The sequence below is a fragment of the Salmo trutta genome, chromosome 3, assembly GCF_901001165.1.
Source record: "Salmo trutta chromosome 3, fSalTru1.1, whole genome shotgun sequence".
NCBI classification, from domain to species: Eukaryota; Metazoa; Chordata; class Actinopteri; order Salmoniformes; family Salmonidae; genus Salmo; species Salmo trutta.
In genome coordinates, this window is record NC_042959.1 from 45,983,125 (window position 1) to 46,004,738 (window position 21,614).

The window sequence follows — 21,614 nt, forward strand, 5'->3', positions numbered from 1 at the left end:
AGTATCCCTTAGCTAATATATTTTATTCCACAGGAGACAGATGCATGATTAATAATCTTATTCATATTAATTAGCTTTGGAGGGCAGCTTCTCTAAAATGTTTACAGTCTCATAACATGGTGTGTACAAACACTACCCTACCCGGTGTTTAGTCAAATATGAGTCATAATTGTGCTGGCGAAACAGTGGCAGCAGTCTTTAACCAAACAGTGCCGTGTTCAAATCAAATTGTATTGGTCACATACACATGGTTAGCAGATGTTAATGCGAGGCTAGCGAAATGCTTGTGCTTCTAGCTAAGACAGTTTAGTAATATCTAACAAGTAATCTAAGAAATTCACAAAGACTACCTTATACACAGAAATGTAAAGGGATGAATAAGAATATGTATATATAAATATATGGATGAGCAATGGCCGTGTGGCATAGGCAAGATGCAGTAGATGGTATAGAATACAGTATTTACATATGAGATGAGTAATGTAGGATATGTAGACATTATTAAAGTGGCATTATTTAAAGTGACTAGTGATACCTTTATTAAATACATTTATTACATTTCTTAAAGTGGCCAGAGATTTGAGTCTGTGTAGGCAGCAGCCTCTCTGTTAGAGATGGCTGTTTAACAGTCTGATGGCCTTGAGATATAAGCTGTTTTTCAGTCTCTCGGTCCCAGCTTTGATGCACCTGTACTGACCTCGCCTTCTGGATGATAGAGCGGTGAACAGGCAGTGGCTCGGGTGGTGTAACGGTCGTCGTAGTGAATGGACCAAGGCGCAGCGGGTTGAGTGCTCATCTTAACTTTTATTGTGAACACGACTAATAAACAAAACAATAAACGAACGAACAGTCTTGTATGCTCACACAGCAGTACAAAGAACAACCTCCCACAATTCCCAAAACAAACATCCTCCTAATTATAGGACCTTCAATCAGAGGCAACGATAAACAGCTGCCTCCAATTGAAGGCCCCAATCCCAAATACCTAAACATAAAATTAAACACCCTAGAACAGACATAGAAATATACAAACATAGAACATAGTCCAAAACCCCGGAATACATAAATCAAACACCCCTCTACATACACACACACCCCGAACCATATACACTGCTCAAAAAAATAAAGGGAACACTTAAACAACACAATGTAACTCCAAGTCAATCACACTTCTGTGAAATCAAACTGTCCACTTAGGAAGCAACACTGATTGACAATAAATTTCACATGCTGTTGTGCAAATGGAATAGACAACAGGTGGAAATTATAGGCAATTAGCAAGACACCCCCAATAAAGGAGTGGTTCTGCAGGTGGTGACCACAGACCACTTCTCAGTTCCTATAATTCCTGGCGGATGTTTTGGTCACTATTGAATGCTGGCGGTGCTTTCACTCTAGTGGTAGCATGAGACGGAGTCTACAACCCACACAAGTGGCTCAGGTAGTGCAGCTCATCCAGGATGGCACATCATTGCGAGCTATGGCAAGAAGGTTTGCTGTGTCTGTCAGCGTAGTGTCCAGAGCATGGAGGCGCTACCAGGAGACAGGCCAGTACATCAGGAGACGTGGAGGAGGCCGTAGGAGGGCAACAACCCAGCAGCAGAACCGCTACCTCCGCCTTTGTGCAAGGAGGAGCACTGCCAGAGCCCTGCAAAATGACCTCCAGCAGGCCACAAATGTGCATGTGTCTGCTCAAACGGTCAGAAACAGACTCCATGAGGGTGGTATGCGGGCCCGACGTCCACAGGTGGGGGTTGTGCTTACAGCCCAACACCGTGCAGGACGTTTGGCATTTGCCAGAGAACACCAAGATTGGCAAATTCGCCACTGGCGCCCTGTGCTCTTCACAGATGAAAGCAGGTTCACACTGAGCACATGTGACAGACGTGACAGAGTCTGGAGACGCCGTGGAGAACGTCCTGCTGCCTGTAACATCCTCCAGCATGACCGGTTTGGCGGTGGGTCAGTCATGGTGTGGGGTGGCATTTCTTTGGGGGGCCGCACAGCCCTCCATGTGCTCGCCAGAGGTAGCCTGACTGCCATTAGGTACCGAGATGAGATCCTCAGACCCCTTGTGAGACCATATGCTGGTGCGGTTGGCCCTGGGCTCCTCCTAATGCAAGACAATGCTAGACCTCATGTGGCTGGAGTGTGTCAGCAGTTCCTGCAAGAGGAAGGCATTGATGCTATGGACTGGCCCGCCCGTTCCCCAGACCTGAATCCAATTGAGCACATCTGGGACATCATGTCTCGCTCCATCCACCAACGCCACGTTGCACCACAGACTGTCCAGGAGTTGGCGGATGCTTTAGTCCAGGTCTGGGAGGAGATCCCTCAGGAGACCATCTGCCACCTCATCAGGAGCATGTCCAGGCGTTGTAGGGAGGTCATACAGGCACGTGGAGGCCACACACACTACTGAGCCTCATTTTGACTTGTTTTAAGGACATTACATCAAAGTTGGATCCGCCTGTAGTGTGGTTTTCCACGTTAATTTTGAGTGTGACTCCAAATCCAGACCTCCATGGGTTGATAAATTGGATTTCCATTGATTATTTTTGTGTGATTTTGTTGTCAGCACATTCAACTATGTAAAGAAAAAAGTATTTAATAAGATTATTTCATTCATTCAGATCTAGGATGTGTTATTTTAGTGTTCCCTTTATTTTTTTGAGCATTGTAAAACAAATACGCCCTGCCACGTCCTGACCAAACTATAATAACAAATAACCCCCTTACTGGCCAGGACGTGACAGGTGGTTGTTGTTCTTGATTATCTTTTTGGAATTCCTGTGACATCGGGGGCTGTAGGTGTCCTGGAGGGCAGGTAGTTTGCCCTCCAGGACAGTACAGATGCTGTTTAATCATAAGTAAATAGTCAAAGCTGTGTGGAAACATAAGTGGGTGGGTGAGATAAAAACCCTCACATACAGCTAGCATATGTTACATGCAAGGGAGGGAGCAGATAGATTGTTTAGTCTGCTGTTATCTACCTGCTGAGTCGATAAACTAGAATTCAAAGAGCAGATATCTTATCAACTCACAAAATACCAGCCCATCCACGAAAGCACAAATTGTGCGAAATATACTTTAACTACACATTAATATTTGTACCTCAACGTGGGTAGAGAGAACATGACCTTGTACCAAAAAACATATCCCAAAAGCATACCCAGGATGAAACCAGGTTTAAATAAATATATCTCAGTCCTCCAAAATCAATTGTACAAGATGTGGTTGGAGTGTGTTTGTGCTTTTGAGAAAAAGAGTGACCTTGATACAGTACTGTACGCTAGAACCATGGATATTCTCTGCATGATCAAAGAGTTTTATTTATTGCCTAATAACTTTGGTACAGATGTAGGATCTTAATTTGTTGCTGAGAATTTTCCTGAGCCACAGGAAATGCAGATGAGTTTTGTGATTAGCATAAATTCACTGAGAACCTGCACTAGCACACGGTTATTTTAACAGTATTGCACTTTTCATGTAGCCTAATTTTAGCCGGCTAAAAGCCTAACCACTATTCAAGCAACATTATGGACTAAAAGTTCAAATCCATTTGCTGCAGGATTATGCTGCAACAATACTGGTCAAATTAAGATCCTACATCTGTAGGGGACAGCATTATTTATTATTCTTATTGCTGAGCATGGTGACCCATGCATGATGACCCATGGTGACCCTTAAAAGTAAGAGGTAGTAAAATAGCTAGCCAATAAGATTATGAGTAAGGATAAAGTGTATATTAGGATGGGAGCTAGTGGTGTTTATTGTCCTGAAGGGAGCATGCTACCAACAAAATAATTCACAACAAAAAGTTCACAAGAAAAAATGGTTCTGGAATCAACTTCATCTCCACATTCTTGGAGGGCTATGCTTCCGGGATGAGATCGTTTTCATGTTTAATGTTTTATGTATGTTTTGTGCTCCAAGTGAGTTTACTAAGTACTAGAGATGGTATTTTTCACGCTTTCTGATGTGAGACATTTATTCTTGCAGAACTGGGTGGCACTGGATGATGTGGCTGATGATTGGTTGCGTTCTAGTGCAAAAAGATAAGCACATTCTGTATTCATGCCTTGCAAACCAATCTATTCTGAGCGATGCCAGTGGTCCATTGCCTGGGCTAAACAGTCCAATTCAGCACATTAGCCAAATGCCACATTCAGGAAATTGATTCTTCTCTCATGGGCCAGCTGGTTGTTTCCTATTACCTCAATGGAAATGAAGACTTGATTGAGGGAATAAAAGTGAAATACAGATGGTCAAATCCATCTACCTTCATCACAATACTGTATATTGTATGTTCATAGTAGACAAAAATACAACAAATTAAATCAGTGAGTCTTTTCATGAGGAAACATACTGCTTGTCACAACATGATCAACAGTTTAATGTGATATGAACATGTATAAGCACTGCATTGGCAAATTATAAAAGTGTAGATTTTTTTCAGCATAATATGGCACAAAAAAAAGCATTTTACATTTGCCCAAACATTTTAGAAATTCAAAAACGGATAGATATTTTCCAGAGTGACACGTGTAGAAAGTTTCTTCCATTCCAGAAAGTAAATATTTGATTCACTGTGTTCTTGAGCAGAAACTAATTGTGGGGGATTGAAAGAATCATCAGGACTCTTAATTCATCAAGAGAGTCTTCATTAATATTAAACACACTGATAATGAGTAATGAGGGATTAAAAGGAATAATTTAACATGATTATCACTTGGTAGTCTCTGGGTTGCATTAATCCGTAAATACAGAATTAAATAATTAGTAGTTCCAACGATTCTATGGGCAGCTGAGTTTGAGTGTAATTGTAAATTTGCTGACGCCCTTATGTGGTGGTGAGTGAAAACATGACAAGAGTCACGTTGATTTGCAAGGTGGTTGGTTGGTTGGTTGGTTGTGGGGAATGTAAATTGCAGGATTTGCAATCTGTGAGTAGCAGAAGTTTCCACTCCATGCATGTTCTTGTTTTCTAACCTTACCCTAACCCGAACACTTACCTTAACCACTTGCTACAGTAGCATACCTAAAACTTAACCTTACCCTGCCTACCACTTACCCTAACCACTTAATAGCATGGCTAAACCTAACCCATTCTAGATGTTCATTACTGATATTTGTTTATGCTAGCCACACACCGTACAATGTACACAAAGTGAGTTTCCCATGGCAGTACTCAAATATATACAAATCCGTATGAGATAGTTTTGTCCTGTACCATGGATAGAAATAACCAAAGTGCTGTCTCTTCCATGTTTTTTACTGTATTCATTCTTGTTCTCTATCTACAACCACTGTGATTATTATTATTTGACCCTGCTGGTCATCTATGAATGTTTGAACATCTTGGCCATGTACTGTTATAACCTCCACCTGGCACATTCAGAAGGGGACTGGCCAACCCTCAGAGCCTGGTTCCTCTCTAGGTTTCTTCCTAGGTTCCTGCCTTTCTAGGGAGTAGTTCCTAGCCACCGTGCGTCTACATCTGCATTGCTTGCTGTTTGGGGTTTTAGGCTGGGTTTCTGTATAGTACTTTGTGGCATCGGCTGATGTAAAAAGGGCTTTATAAATAAATGTGATTGATTGATAGAGCAGACAATCCCTGATTGGATTATGTTAGCCAAACAAAATATTTAAAGAGTATTAGCTAGCTTTCAACACATAAAATGAGAAGTGACTTTTTCAAATCTCTCTCACATATACTAAATTATCAAACATGGATGTGGTATTAGCTGTGAAATGGGGCAGGATATACTTTTGTGAGAATAATTATGTTTTTTCTGTTTACTTCTGATTGTAAGTCGTTACCACAGACAAACAAAATCTTGGCAGTCTCTGATCTTTGAAGATTTTTCTTTAGTTTACTCTGTAATGATGAGGGGAAATGGAAGTCAAAGGGTATCGAGATCCCACACAATGCCTTTGAAGCAAGGTTGCTCAGTGATCCAGCACTAAGATAAAACCACATACGGTACCTGTACAAGTTCTAATGTACAAGCCAAAGTCATCACAAAACAATACGCCAGAAAACATGGACTTAAGCTTTCCATATCATACACCAATTCAATAAATAAGATAAAGTAGGCTTATATTGAGTACACATTATAGTATTTTTAAATAGTTTATACAATAGCGTTATTAAAAATCCCAACATGTGTTTTTTTCCATTGCAAACTCTCTATTACAGATGGCAAGACAGGTTTAAGTTATACGGACAACATTTCCCTTGTATACACATTGGCAACTCGCAACAAGAGAATTGGCCATTACATTCAAACAACAAAAAGCTTTCTCTTCAAAAAGATATTAAACTTTAAAGAGAAAATCAGACTGTGTGCATTTTTTATATTCTGGGCAATATCTAATAGAGCAATAGCTAATATTTTTTAACAATTCAAAACTACTCCATAATAGGATACCATGTACAATATACAGCAGTAACCTCAGGCTTTAATGTGTAGAGTGAAGCTATATTATAGACGCTCATTTCAATAGCTACTTAAGACAGCAGAAATACAGCATTAAGAAGGACCAACAATATGCACATGCACAAAATATCTGCACATATAAGAAGGCAAATTACCAAACATTCACAGTTTTGATGTATAATAAGATGGTCAGTGAGATATCAAAGTCCACATTCTTTCCATTCCTGAGAGTCAGACTCAGCAATCTTCCTGTGATAATGACAGAGAGAACGAGAGAGAAAGCAAGATAGAAGAGGAGAGGGAGCAAGAGAGAAAGAGAAAGAAAGAGAGCTGCTCACTACACGTATGATCGTATGTCCAGTATGGCACATCGTCTGGCGTGGCGTTATTCTGATGATGGAACAGCACTGATGTGGAACTATGAAGCTTGAGTCCATATCCAGTTTTCTTCATATTGTCTTCATACAATCTCTGAATCGAAACATGGAATCTCATAGCATTATACGTCTCAGAAGGCCCCTTGAAAACAACCAATCATCATAGCCGTAGTTGAGCTGGCACTCAGTGATCTCCAATCAGACGTTGGTGCAGTTGGTGGAGGGTGGTGTGTTGTCCACCTTGCTGCGGAACTCCTTGAGTTCGTTGAGAGGGGAGTTGGTAATCTGACACCTGAACACCTGCTTGTAGGCCTTTCTGAAGTTCTCCGAGAGGAAGGCATAGATGACAGGGTTGACGGAGGAGTTGCTATAGGCCAGGCAGTGGGCCGCCACCCGGAACAAGAAGGACCACTGGGTCAAGGGGAAGTTGCCGAACTCTACCCAAAGGTGGACCACATGGTGGGGGAGCCATGACAGGCAGAACACCACCACCACTACAAGAACCGTCTGGGCAGTCTAGTGGGGAGAGAGAGGGGAGTGGGGGGGGGCGGGGGCACAGGGTAAGAGGTCTCCAAGTATGAAGGGTGGCATTTGTCCACAACAGTTTTATCGTTCATAAAAATAAAAACAATTCTGAATGCATCTTTTAATGTCAATATATTGTCTATTTGTTATAACGGTGTGCGTCTAATAAGCGTGTGACATGTATAACCATGTCTCTTTATGAGATTATCTTTCAGTAGAATCTGGGATGTTCTCATGTCTTTTTCCAAAACTAGCAGAGTTAAAGGTGGCACCTTTCAGCTGAAATGCCAATTTCATGCTTGCTGGCCTGCTCTGCCTTTCCCCTGCATTCGTGGCTTGCAGATTGATTTACCGTTGTGTTAAATAATTAGCACACAACATGGGAGATATATTAAAGAGCGTGGACATACTAAAAAGGCATTGGGGCTGGGCTGGAGATGTTTACAAATGTGTCTGCTTGCTTTCCGCTGCTTATTTGGGTAAAAGGGAGGCTCGAGTGTCTGCCTGCCACAGCAGTCCCCGAGCCCCACTAACAGGGTAGCCCATGTAGCGTTTACAGGAAACTGGGAAATGATGCTGAGAAAAAAGGAGGGAGGGATGGCAGGGAGAAAGATATATGGTCAAAGACAGGAACAGGAAGGCAGACAAAAAAAACAGACCTGTAGTATAAAAGACAGAACGACAGAGAGATCAGACATACAGACACAGAGGGGTAGATGTAACTAAGTAATGAATTGATGAACTGAGGTTTTCAGTAAGCTTGGTGGTATCATGAAAATGTACATAAGCCCAGCTCAAATGCCTACCATTTAGCACTACAACCAGCCCAAAATCAACATCAACCACATTGTTGCAAAAGGCACAGCCACATAAAAAAATAATCTCCCTTTCACCTGTTCCCAGGTCTCCTTTGAAGACTAGCAGAACTGACTGTACACTGAACTCCCAATCATTCAGAGCTGTCAAATTGGTATGTGTAGTGTTCAATTACTCATTCAACAGTCAAATCCCAAATTTAAAATGGAAATAACCTTGCACTGTTATTCATTTTATCATCATGAGTTAAGTCTAGGTGTTTGAGTCTATGTGGTGTTTCTCTGGAAGACCGAGCACAGCTAATTTGACGGTGACAACTTGTGAATCTGTAAATAGTTCTTGGGCTCATATATGGAAATCTAAATATATAAATCACTCTCTTAAGCTACTGTATATGGTATAGAAGAGGAATCTGAATCTGTATGTATAGTACAGCACACACACATGCCCACACACACACGCCCACACACACACACACAGTCAGGGGCTAAAAATCCCCCAAAAGATAAAATCAATGAAGTGAAACAGTGGAGGTAGAACATTGTGACTTTCCCTCTGCCATCCTCACATTGAAGGGCTTTAGCTCCTCATTTAGAGGTTTTTGGAAGAACCAGTCCAGTATTGGCATCCATAACAATTCCTGTGTGCTGTTTAAATGCCTAAATGAATGAAATAACTGAGAGTAAAACTGTTAAATCTGCTAATTAACTGTGCCTCACACCTCCTACGCAGGGAATTCATTAAATCATAGTGGCATGCCAATCAAAAACAAACCCATTACCTACTCCAGGGAACACCTTTTCTTTTGCAAAAAAGCCTAAAGATGTTTTTTTTTTAAGACTGCAATCGCTAACAACCGTCTGTTGACATTTCATTTCTTTGAGTATGTTTATTATGAAGTGTCAGAAAGTACTGGAATTGATATGACACATCACATTTATAACCAAGTGCATGATACAAAAATCCAGGTTTATCTGGCCTCGTGTCACGAATCCCTTTATAATAATCCAAACACATTGTCAAGATTACTTTTCAGGAGTGGATTGAAAGTACAACATTTACTCAATACGCTTGTCCCAGGGGATTACAGGAGCTTTAGAGATATCCCTATGAGCACAAGATGTTGAAAATACGTATTTTTGTTGTGCTCACTTGGATGCCACACACGACAGTCTATAAACACCCTGTCCTCCTTCTGTGTGTACCTAGGGCTGATAAGTGGAGATGTTTTATAACAGTGGAAGAGAGTAGCATTGTTTTCCCAGCTGCTCCTCCCAGCTGCTCCGTTTCACAGCATTGGAGGAGTTACTGAACTGATGGCTGGAGATTGAGGCCAGCCTCCTCCTACTCCTCACACATGCACACATGCATACATGCATACATACATACACTGAGTGTACAAAACATTATGAACACCTGCTCTTTCCATGACATAGACTGACCAGGTGAATCCAGTTGAAAGCTATGATCCCTTGTTAAATCCACTTCAATCGGTGTCGATGAAGGGGAGGAGACAGGTTGAAGAAGGATGTTTAAGCCTTGAGACAATTGAGACATGGATTGTGTACGTGTGCCATTCAGACCGTGAATAGGCAAGACAAATGATTTAAGTGCCTTTGAACAGGGTATGGTAGTAGGTGCCAGGCGCACCGGTTGGTGTCAAGAACTGCATCGCTGCTGGGTTTTTCACACTCAACCGTTTCCAGTGTGTATCAAGAATGGTCCACCACCCAAAGGACATCCAGCCAACTTGACACAACTGTGGGAAGCATTGGAGTCTACATGGGCCAGCATCCCTGTGGAACGCTTTTGACACCTTGTAGAGTCCATGCCCCAATGAATTGAGGCTGTTCTGAGGGCAAAAGGGGGTGCAACTGTATATTAGGAAGGTGTTCCTAATGTTTTGTACACACAGACACACAAACACACAATTGATTATACCTTTAATTGAACACCTTGTCTCTTGATCTGCCTATGGACACAGCCTCAGTTTACTTTACTCATTTGACACATTAAATTGTATCCACAGTGAAAGCTTTAACTGTAAATAAATTAGGCTGGTTGGGTGAGATGATTGACGACTCAAACATGCGCATCGATTTGAACCAGGCAGCAGTATCTCATCAGCTAGGTTTCCATCCAATTGGAGACATATTTTCATGAGTATATTCTAAAATCTGCATTAAAAACTTGTGGCTGTGCGTGATGACGTAGTGCACATAAAAATCACTTTTGTGGTTAAATTCCCATGTATCAGATAAAAAAAAAGATATAAGTTAAATGGGTTTCCATCACATTTTCAACTCTACTGATGGTTTTGCCACAAAATAAATTGCATTATATAGTGAATGTGCCCCCTCTGGTATTGGCACGTGCAACGTAGCCAACAGCTCGCAGATACAATGCGGGTATAGCCTACATGATGAGATTATTATGGACAAAATAGCGAGATTGTTTTTATTTGTCAAATGGCAGCCAAGCATCGATCATCATGTCACCAGAATAAGACCCTCGATATTTATTGGAAAGGAGCATCAAGTTCATCACCTTTCACTTTCACCAACCTGTGAAGTTCATCATAATTTATTTCATTTGTAACCTAATAAACGGAATTATTTCCTGAGTCGTAGTGGGAGGACCACACAACATGTAACGGAGTCACGCGATTACGTGATATGATGGTTATTATTAAAAGCGTATCTCGCATAATTCATTTTACTCACACAAAAAGATCCCACCTTGTCTAAAGTATTTCGTTTTGTTGACATTTGGAAAGTTTACCGACAAATTAGCTGTTTCCATCAGGCCTGTTGTGTCATTTATCCGACATGTACTTTACTCGCATGAAAAGGTTGGATGGAAACCGGATTATAGTGAAGCTATTCCTATAGACAAATATTGCAGTAATCAGACTTTATACTTATTGAATGACATTGAAACTGTCTAGATGTGAAAAAAATGAGAATACATTTTTGTAAACACTTAGTTCAGACCAACATTAATATTTTATTGTTTAGTTATGTGTAAGCCATATGGACCAGTGTCTGGCCATATTATAACTGCCAACACTAATGATCCAATGTATTAAAAAATCTGAGGACACTACTGAACCGTTTATTTGGAGCATACTGGCTAGAACAAATATAGATCTCTTGAGGCCCATATTTTGGTGTGTGATGCAGTTCTGACAGACGGTCAGCGCCAGGCGAGCAGCAGCAGCGGGTTGGCTTAGACAGGCAAATGGCCATTAAGAAGAGTAATGGCTGAAAGTCCAGTTTGATTGCACTTTCCCACCATGCTGCTTCACTCAAGTGTGGTAATTGACAGGCGCTTCAGGGACATTGTAGATGGAATGTACTGCCAATACCAAGTGCCTTATATTCAACATATAATACTGACTAAGTTTATCAGTTATTTTTCTTCACTAGGCTATTATTTTTGCAATGGGATGTTGGTTCTTCCATGGTATACGTTGCAGCTCTACGCAGGTGCATCATGCACCCCAAAAATCGGAGCTGGCACAAAGTACGTGAGGATGGCTGGGGGTGGTCCGGAGGGGGGCTAGGCCGCTAGTCCAGAAGGTTGGCGATGTTTGCCTTTTTCAAACACCTGAAATAGCTTTATCCTACAATCTAGAGCCATAATCATTCTGATTAATTATATGTCAATAATATGTATATTTGTCTGCATATCTCTTGAGGTGTCTGTGGTTCTTCTTTTAAAGAAACTAAATATGCTTCTCTGCATCTCTGCTAAAAATCTGGGTAAAAGATTGAAAGGAATGTGAGTTTTGTTCAGTACATGTAGTTATTGCTCGCTTTTCTAAAGTCGACCAATCTTGCCAGAAGACATGTCAGCTAAGATAGACAAGATAGCTACTCTAACTTGATTGATAGTATGAAATGGCTTCTTGGTAGCTAGTTATGAGTTTGGGAGATAGGGAACTTATCTGTGCCCGCTAAAGCCAACTTCATAACATTTCTAGGTGGCTAGTGGTATTACAGAGAAACAACAGCCAAAAATATATTATTCATTTATATTTAATTGTTTTAAACAGGACAAATCGGATATTGGGCATGACACCTCTGGCTCTCTGCTTCTATACACAATGTCTCTGAAAATGGCACATTACTAAACATGGGCTTTGTCAAATTACATTGAGATTGTGTAACGACTTGAACCAAATTGATAATCAACATCATGATAAAGATCATCATAAAGTGCATTGAGAAGTAAGAGGGATTGGACATTGCACATTGAACATTGCATGATATGTTTGATATGATTATATCTTTGAAAACATCTTAGCCAAACAGTGTTTTTAGACTCCTAGAGCTCTAGACTTGATGTCTAGAAAAAGTATTAAAGTAAAAAAAAAAAATTTTTAAACCAACAAAACAGGGTCTCCGTCACTTGTTTGCCATGTAGCTGAGTTGTGATGAGGCATAACTCCTCTCAAAATCATAGAATGCTCTTTAAATGCAAGGACTGACAGGCCAAGATGGTTAAACTCCTAGATATAGTTTAAAACATATTTTGAAGCTATACAATGTTTCTTTACATTCTTTGTGTTTGTAAACAAGTAATAAAACCTTCTATTTTGGGGTTATGATAAAAACCATAGTGGGTCATAGTGCTAAGCTCGTGAGACATGTATAAGTTATATTCTTCAAGAATCATTAAGTAAATATTAAGAATTGAAAATACCAATGCACAGCTTCCTAAATCCCAGACTGCAGCTTTAAATCCTACTGCTGCTGGACAACTGTTGTGGGAGGCTGTAATACTCCAACATACTACATTTGTGGGGCTGTCCGCCATACAACTAATGATCACCATCAATAGTCAATATGTAAATGTGATGAATGGTTTTACATACCTTCTTTTTGGACGCCTCTGACTTTTTGGACATGTTTCTGAGTTTTTTGTGCAGGTGATTTAAAACCTGAAAATGCATAAAGAATTGTGTGATGACATACCAAAACGATTCATTAAAGCCTATGCTACAAAAAAATATGTAATAACATTATACTGAAATCATTTATTTTCAAAGGCTATCTAATTTATGTCTTAGTTGTCCCCATTTTAGATTACCCAAACTCAGAAATTGACATATGTAAAGGAATTCATAACTCATTGCGAATACAATTATCTATCAATACAATAATAAATAAATCAGCTCTGATTGCTTGCTTACCTTTGCGTAACAGAACGAAATCAGCAACAGGGGCAGTACATAACCAAAAACAAACGTGCACACAACATAGACTTTCTTTTGGTTTTGATCCGGCCACACTTCCCAGCAATAGGTGTGATTCTCGTCTCTCTGGTATATGTTGTGTATGACCGCGACTGGCGCTGCCATGGCCAAAGAGAGTATCCAAATGACCACCACTCCGATCAAAGCGTGCTTTGACACGCGGATGGAGGACGATTTTCTGGAGTGAACAATGGCAATGTAGCGGTCCACCGACATTGCGGACAAGGTGAAAATACTGACCAGCATGGAAACGGTGAAGAAATAATGAATAAACTTGCAGATGAAGGCACCTAGAACCCATGTCGGCATCATGTAAATAGTTGACTGAAAAGGGATGCAGAAAAGCAGGTAGGACAGGTCGGCGATGCTAAGGTTGAGGATGAATATGTTGGTGGTGCTCCGTGGTTTTCCGGGTTTACTATGGGCCAGCACCGTGATAACCATGGAGTTTCCCAACACTCCAAGTGTAAAGATGAGTCCGAAAACCAAAAGCGTAATGAAGTTGTCCATGCCAATCCCGAACAAAAGTTTCTGATTTTCCTCCTCGACATCCGTTCTGTTGACATACCATGGTGCAAATTCGGTTAGGTTGTCCAAACCTGACGAGTTCATCACTTTTTCTAGTGCTGAACTATTTTGAAATGTAAGTGAATGGGGCACAAATGCCTTCTTATGTCTTCCTGGGTCGTTTGACAGTAGCTGGCAGGCGTTTTTGCCTATTCAGATAATTAAAGCATAATTTGTTTCAAAGTCTCTTGAGTCTCTTGAATGCAGCCATCACACAATATTGTATCTCAATTCGTTGCAATGTTCCTCATTGTTTTTCGATACAATGTAAGTGAAGATACTTTTTATGAGACATTTTGTCAATATGTCTGAAGTTAGCTGCCCAGAGTGTACTGTTCTATATATTCTTGGTGCGTAATGCAGTTGCTGTCTCCACCTGATGCGTCCTCAGTCGCTGGATGGCTTCGCTCAAATCCCTCCTCGCCCTATTTCCCCCTACATATTATAGAAGAGGCTGGGCTGCGCGTCTCACGTCAGCTTTCAGTACTTCCGCCCAAGATGTACTAAAAAGCACTCCAAAATTAAATTTGGCCTGTCCACGTTCTCGTGGCCATAATTATGCACAATGCGATGTATAAGACATCGAATAACATCATTCTCTTGTAGGCTAACATGTGGGGTGATTGCAATTGTTAACAGCAGTCTAATATATACTGAGTGTTCAAAATATTCGGAACACCGTCCTAATATTGAGTTGCACCCCCTTTTGGCCTCAGAACATCCTAAATTTGTCGGGGCATGGACTCTTCAAGGTGTCGAAAGCATTTAACAGGGATGCTGGCCGATGTTGACTCCAAAGATTCCCACAGTTGGCTGCATGTCCCTTGGGTGGTGAACCATACTTGATACACTCTGGAAAATGTTGAGCGTGAAAAACCCAGCAACGTTGCAGTTCTTGACACACTCAAACCGGTGCGCCTGGCACCTACTACTATACCCCGTTCAAAGGCACTTAAATATTTTGTCTTGCCCATTCACCCTCTGAATAGCACACATACACAATCCATGTCTCAATCCATGGTTCAATGCAAATAGTCCCAGTGGCCATTTGATTAATTGTTCAGCATTAAATTGTTCTCTTGGTAATGTTGTGTACACTCAGTGTAGTTGGCATTCAGCATTTCTGTGAAATGGGCTGTTGGCTTATGAAACAAGGTGCTGGATTTGTGCTTAGCCAATGAAGGTTTAGTGGGCCAGGCCTGACAAACATTATCTCATCCCAAAGTATTATTTAAAAAAACGACAAGCATTAGCTCCTCTCCGATAATGGTAAATGGTTGTGCCTGGCTTTTGTTCTGGCAGAAGGCCTAGAGCTTGTATTTAGGGACAGCCTACTTTATGAGATGGAGGCATTTACAGTAAAGGGCACAGAATCCACAATAGCCCATTAGTATATCCCCCAATGTTCTCCCCACTGGATGGCCAAACGTTGGTGCCATTCCACCTCTGCTGAACAACATCAGGACAAAGAAAAGTGTGCTCTCTAGAACAAATCATTGCAGTTATCTCTGATATCCTTCAATTTGCTTCCATTCGCCCATATCATTTACTAATTGATGTTACAGCCCTCTGGTTAATGTAATTTTTCAGTTGGGCACTTCCTTCATTCTCACATATGTGCAGGACTAAACAGCACAGATGAGATTTATGACTGGTGGATCATGCTTAAAACACACACACACACACACACACACACACACACACACGCACGCACACACAAGCAAACAAACACACTATATGTGGGACTTGTCCAGTTCCTTGATAGCATATGGGACTCTATAGTACACTGTGAGTTATGACCTATTGTCCAAGATTGTGGCTGTTAGTTAAGATTAGACAGTGCGACACAAAAACCCTGCTGTAGCCAATTGTTGGGGTGTCATATAGCTCTGGGGTATGATTTACCAGTATTCCTGTAGATATCAAAGAACAACAATAGCCATGCTATAACTGGAATTGAGATGGAACTGACCACCATCTCTTCTCAGGACATCTAGGCATTCTGAAGGTTTCTTTTTCTATACCTACCTGTATGCCTTCCCTGTAGCTCAGTAGCCTTCCCTGTAGCTCAGTTGGTAGAGCATGGTGTTTGCAACGCCAGGGTTGTGGGTTTGATTCCCACGGGGGGCCAGCACAGAAAAAAATGTATGAAATGTATGCATTCACTACTGTAAGTCGCTCTGGATAAGAGCGTCTGCTAAATGACTAAAATGTAAAATGTAAATGTTAATGCTACGGCCCAGCCTAAGCTGGGCGATGAAGTAGAATGGACCCAGAAGTTCAGCGAGCGCTGCCCTAGAAGCTATGGCGACAGAGCCACGATGCAAGGTAGAGTGTATTTCCCTCATTGTCCTGGGTCAGGGTCGAGTGGCTTTTCTCAGTCCGGCTAGCGCCGAGCTATCAGTGCCTACTCAAACACACATTTCCACACAGCACCCATATCATCCCAAATCATGGCAGCTGTGTTTACCCACATCAGCAAAGAGTCGTCAACAACAACGGCAGGAAGATGTAAACCTGCCATTTGAGTCAGAATCACTCCATTGGCTTCAAGACCTTTTGCTTCACAGACAACAAAGGCATTGTCTCTGACATGGTTACACAAATACAGGCACCTAGACCACTTTATTGCTTTGTCTGGTACTTCTGGACAAGGGAGAGAAGATTTCTAAACTATAGCTTATTCTTCATTTAGCTGAATGTCATTGTTTACTGCACTCTTTCATTCAATGAGCACAAGGAAAATGTACTTTAGACAGCCCTAGTATTTTCATAAGAAATTATCAATAACATGCAGGTTTTATTCACAGGGCTTAATGTGATTGTGATTAAAATGGAACGATGTAAACAGATTGACACCAAACGAATGACAGCAATCGTAAAGATTATTTCCCAAGTAAATCTGTTATTTCTAAATGAGAGTAAACAGTAAGGTTTTATATAGTTATTGGATTTTAGATCTGGTTTATGTGTGAGCCTTATGACTCCAGATGATGTTCATGGTTCAGAAAGAGACAGCAACATTGAGACAGGATGATGTACAGCATCAATAACACACGCACCAAAATGCCTATAAACACAATACATTTAAGAATGTTCTTCAATATACTTAAAACAGATTGATGAATACAACAACATCCATTTACAGTATCAACTTCTCGGCATCAACCATTTCAGAATTTTTCGTATTGCCAAACAAATAACTAAGATTATAGGCTGTAGATAAATAAGACTACGTGGTTAGTATGGAATTTTACTTCCACTAGATGGGGATATTCTATATTGAAGAGATAGGGTTGTCTAAAGCAGCTGTGACTGTAATTTATTAGCTGATTAACTGAACTACTTAATTCAACGCTTAATACAGGCCACCTAAATAGGTGTGAAATAAATGATGCGTTTTCATCAAGGCTAGTGCACCAAAATGTCAAATTTGTGCCGTCTGTTTAAGATGTGAGCTTTCTCTGTACTTACAGGAGCAAACATGCAATGAGAATAAAAGCAAACATTTATAATCAAATAAGTACGTGGAATGTATATGCAAATATTTGGTTTGAACAACCTACAGATACTGTTTCCTAGGCTGTGAGCACTAAAAGCTGCATTGTGAACACCCCATGTTGCTGGCAACGCAATACAAATAAGACTGTTTCCTTTGTGATTGGTCCGTCATTTTGTCAGATATCAGAGCTTTGTGTTGTGCCTCTATTTTATGCTATTTCATCCTTGGCTCACCTAGCTACAGATAGAATGCCCATTACAGGCTTTCTGAGCACTAGGTGGAAAACCCCCAGAATGGCCTGTCAATTTTCTTCCGGTGTTGTTGCAGTGGACATTGCCTGAGTGTTCTGAGGGAGACTCATTATCCAGAGCACCTTAAAATCACTGCTTCTGATGTGAAGGTGCCTCAGACTCCAATGATATGGCAATTACCTGCTTGTTGTTGTCCAGGAAAGGAAGCTAGCTGGCTAGCAGCATGCAGGAAACGTTTTGGGTATTATAGGCTACCAGTATACAGTTCTGGTATCAGCACATACTCCTAACATATTCTTAAGTGGCAGACATAGAGGAAACAGAACAGCAGCTCACTTGTAAAGCCCACTTATTGGGGCTTTAGCCATATGCAAATGTGCAATAGTGAGGACAATGTCAATAGCCAACTGAACACATTTCCATCTCAATCAGATTGTAGCATCAATAACAAAATGACAATTAACAAATCAACGTGAAGCCCTAAAATGGAAATTTCACTGTCTTAATGGTGTCAGCCCCCCCCCCCCAAACACACACGCACTCTAGATGATTGCCTGCCAAAGGAGAAGCCAGGCCTTCTTGATAATGATCAGGGTTTTACGAGGACGCCATCTACTGATTTTCAACGTAGAGACCTTTCATGTGGAAAGGGTGGAAAACAACAATAAAACTGAGTAACATGAGATGGAAAATCTCTATTTGCAATCTCTATATTTCCTGCTCCTAGGTTATCTGAATGGAAAACACATCATCTGTGTCCAAAAGTCTCCAATCAGCATAATTGCGTTGGTCATTATTGATGAGAGACAAACACGGATTCCTGTAATAACCATAAAGAGGTTGTTCACCGGGCACCAAACGAAAGAAAACAGACTGACATCGAGAGGGACTACTGTACCTCAACTTGTTCAGTTTGAATCGCTCGCTATTGTTTGTTTTGCAATGGTGTGCACTAATGAATATGACCCAAGATTGTATGGATTGCTGTATGGTCTATTGCAAATTAATCCTACAGTATGTGACATTTCCATACAATAGTTGGTAATTTCTTACATGCAAAATAAAACCAGAGATCTGGACTGAGATCTGGAGCTGGAACTCAGAAAGAATATGAGTTATTGCAACCCATTTCTACCATACCCTGCTTTTTTTTACTTAATATTTACTGTGTAATTTGATTCCATCTGACAATTATAGAGGGTCAGAAAAGCACATACTTTCAAGGAAATTGAAAGTGAATGGCGAAATTGTTTTGTATTTGTCTCTGAACACCTGATCCTGTGGGTCTACTGCGTTATATGCTTTGATGCAGCTCCCAAACAGATAGAACATGTGGCAGAGTGGGAAAAGCAATTTGATCAAATATTTGCATGAGCAATTTCAATTCTGGGATTGATTAGAATTCAAGTATAGTCTTTTGAGAAATTGGAAAAATAAATACTTGTGAATTTTTTTGTATAAGACCTTGATGTGATTTGGTCATTTTACAATAAGGGTGCCTGGGCTGTCATAGGACGACATAACTTACAAATAATAAATGCACAGTGTAATATTCATTTGCGATCTTTCCCCCCAAAATATATATTTTTAAATATAGCAACAATTATTGTTAAAAGTGAAAGTGATATTTTCTAGTTTAGCCCTCCATAGTTCAAGAGCTCTCCAGAGCTGACAATGTTATTGGCCTTACTTTGTGCACCTCATTTTAAACAATGTAGAACATAAAACAGGTGTGTGCACTTATTGCCAACACCTACCTAATATGGCGTGACTTTCTTGCTCTTTTTGTTCGTATGAAGTTGAGCAAGTTTGACCATGGATACTACCAGTGACTGTGTCAAAACAGACAAAAAGGGCATGATTGCTTACCCTGGGATCCAATGATACTGCTTACCCTGGGATCCAATAATACTACTTACCCTGGGATCCAATGATACTGCTTACCCTGGGATCCAATGATACTGCTTACCCTGGGATCAAATGATACTGCTTACCCTAGGATCCAATGATACTGCTTACCCTGGGATCCAATGATACTGTTGTTTTACTAGTGAAACAATGAGCACAGCGTTCAGTCTGGTTTAATAAGGTTGATGTCTGTGCCTGCGCAGAAAATCAATTAGCACAATGAAAATCCACATAAAAATCTGTCATTTTAAACTAGAGATATCTGTTCACACAATACCCTATAACGACGAAGCAAAAACGGGTTTTTAGAAATTTTTGCTAATTTATAAAAAATAATAATAATGAAATATAACATTTACATAAGTATTCAGACCCTTTACTCAGTACTTTGTTGAAGCACCTTTGGCAGTGATTACAGCCTCATTCTTCTTGGGTATGACACTACAAGCTTGGCACACCTGTATTTAGGGAGTTTCTCCCATTCTTTTCTGCAGATCCTCTCAAGCTCTGTCAGGTTGGATGGGGAGTGTTGCTGCACAGCTATTTTCAGGTCTCTCCAGAGATGTTTGATCGGGTTAAAGTCCGGGCTCTGGGTGGGCCACTCAAGGACATTCAGAGACTTGTCCCAAAGCCACTCCTGCATTGTCTTGGCTGTGTGCTTAAGGTTGTTGTCCTGTTGGAAGGTGAACCTTCGCCCCAGTCTGTTCCTGAGCGCTCTGGAGCAGGTTTTCATCAAGGATCTCTCTGTACTTTGCTCCATTCATCTTTGCCTCGATCCTGACTAGTCTCCCAGTCCCTGCCGCTGAAAAACATCCCCACAGCATGATGCTGCCACCCATGCTTCAACGTAGGGATGGTGCCAAGTTTCCTCCAGACGTGACGCTTGGCACTCAGGCCAAAGAGTTCAATCTTGGTTTCATCAGACCAGAGAATCTTGTTTCTCATAGTCTGAGAGTCTTTAGGTCCCTTTTGGCAAACTCCAAGCGGGCTGTCATGTGCCTTTTACTGAGGAGTGGCTTCCGTCTGGCCACTACCATAAAGGCCTGATTGGTGGAGTGCTGCAGAGATGGTTGTCCTTCTGGAATGTTCTCCCATCTCCACAGAGGAACTCTAGAGCTCTGTCAGAGGGACCATTGGGTTCTTGGTCACCTCCCTGACCAAGGTCTCCCCCGATTGCTCAGATTGGCCGGGGGGCAGCTCTAGGAAGAGTCTTGGTGGTTCCAGATTTCTTCCATTTAAGAATGTTGGAGGCCACTGTGTTCTTGGGAACCTTCAATGCTGCAGACATGTTTTGGTACCCTTCCCCAGATCTGTGCCTCGATTCAATTCTGTCTCGGAGCTCTTCGGACAATTCCTTCGGCCTCATGGCTTGGTTTTTGCCCTGACATGCACTGTCAACTGTGGGACCTTATATAGACAGGTGTTTGCCTTTCCAAATCATGCCCAATCAATTGAATTTAACACAGGTGGACTCCAATCAAGTTGTAGAAACATCGCAAGGATAATCAATGGAAACAGGATGCACCTGAGTTAAATTTCGAGTCTCATAGCAATCGGTCTGAATACTTATGTAAATAAGGTATTTCTGTTTTTTATTTGTAATACATATGCAAAAAAAATTGCCTTGTCATTATAGGGTATTGTATGTATATTGCTGAGGATTTTTTTTATATGTAATCAATTTTAGAATAAGGCTGTAACGTAACACAATGTGGAAAAAGTTAAGGGGTCTGAATACTTTCCGAAGGCACTGTATATGTCTGTTGTTTTGCTCTATGACGCCCACAGGCCTCACAAGACTCCTGGTACCAGTCTAAAAAATGAATGGAAGTCTACAGTATGTGGAGACTGTTTAATGCCCAAAATGTGTGGTTAAATACATGTAAAAAAAAAAAAATAAAGAAACGAACAAATGTATCCTGATCTTTCTTATATCTCTCAGATATAGGAGAGACACTTCAGAAC

The 21,614-nt window shown here is 40.9% G+C and overlaps 1 protein-coding gene across 1 annotated transcript; it reads right to left on the reverse strand.

The window, feature by feature from the left end:
* Positions 1–4,347: 4,347 nt before the first annotated feature.
* Positions 4,348–14,459, reverse strand: LOC115176143 (galanin receptor type 1-like). Its single transcript, XM_029735977.1, has 3 exons — positions 13,359–14,459; positions 13,041–13,106; positions 4,348–7,336 (listed from the first exon to the last, which is right to left on the reverse strand). The coding sequence occupies exons 1-3, from the start codon at positions 14,031–14,033 to the stop codon at positions 7,019–7,021; spliced, it is 1,059 nt and encodes a 352-aa protein (XP_029591837.1). The 5' UTR covers positions 14,034–14,459; the 3' UTR covers positions 4,348–7,018.
* Positions 14,460–21,614: the final 7,155 nt, after the last annotated feature.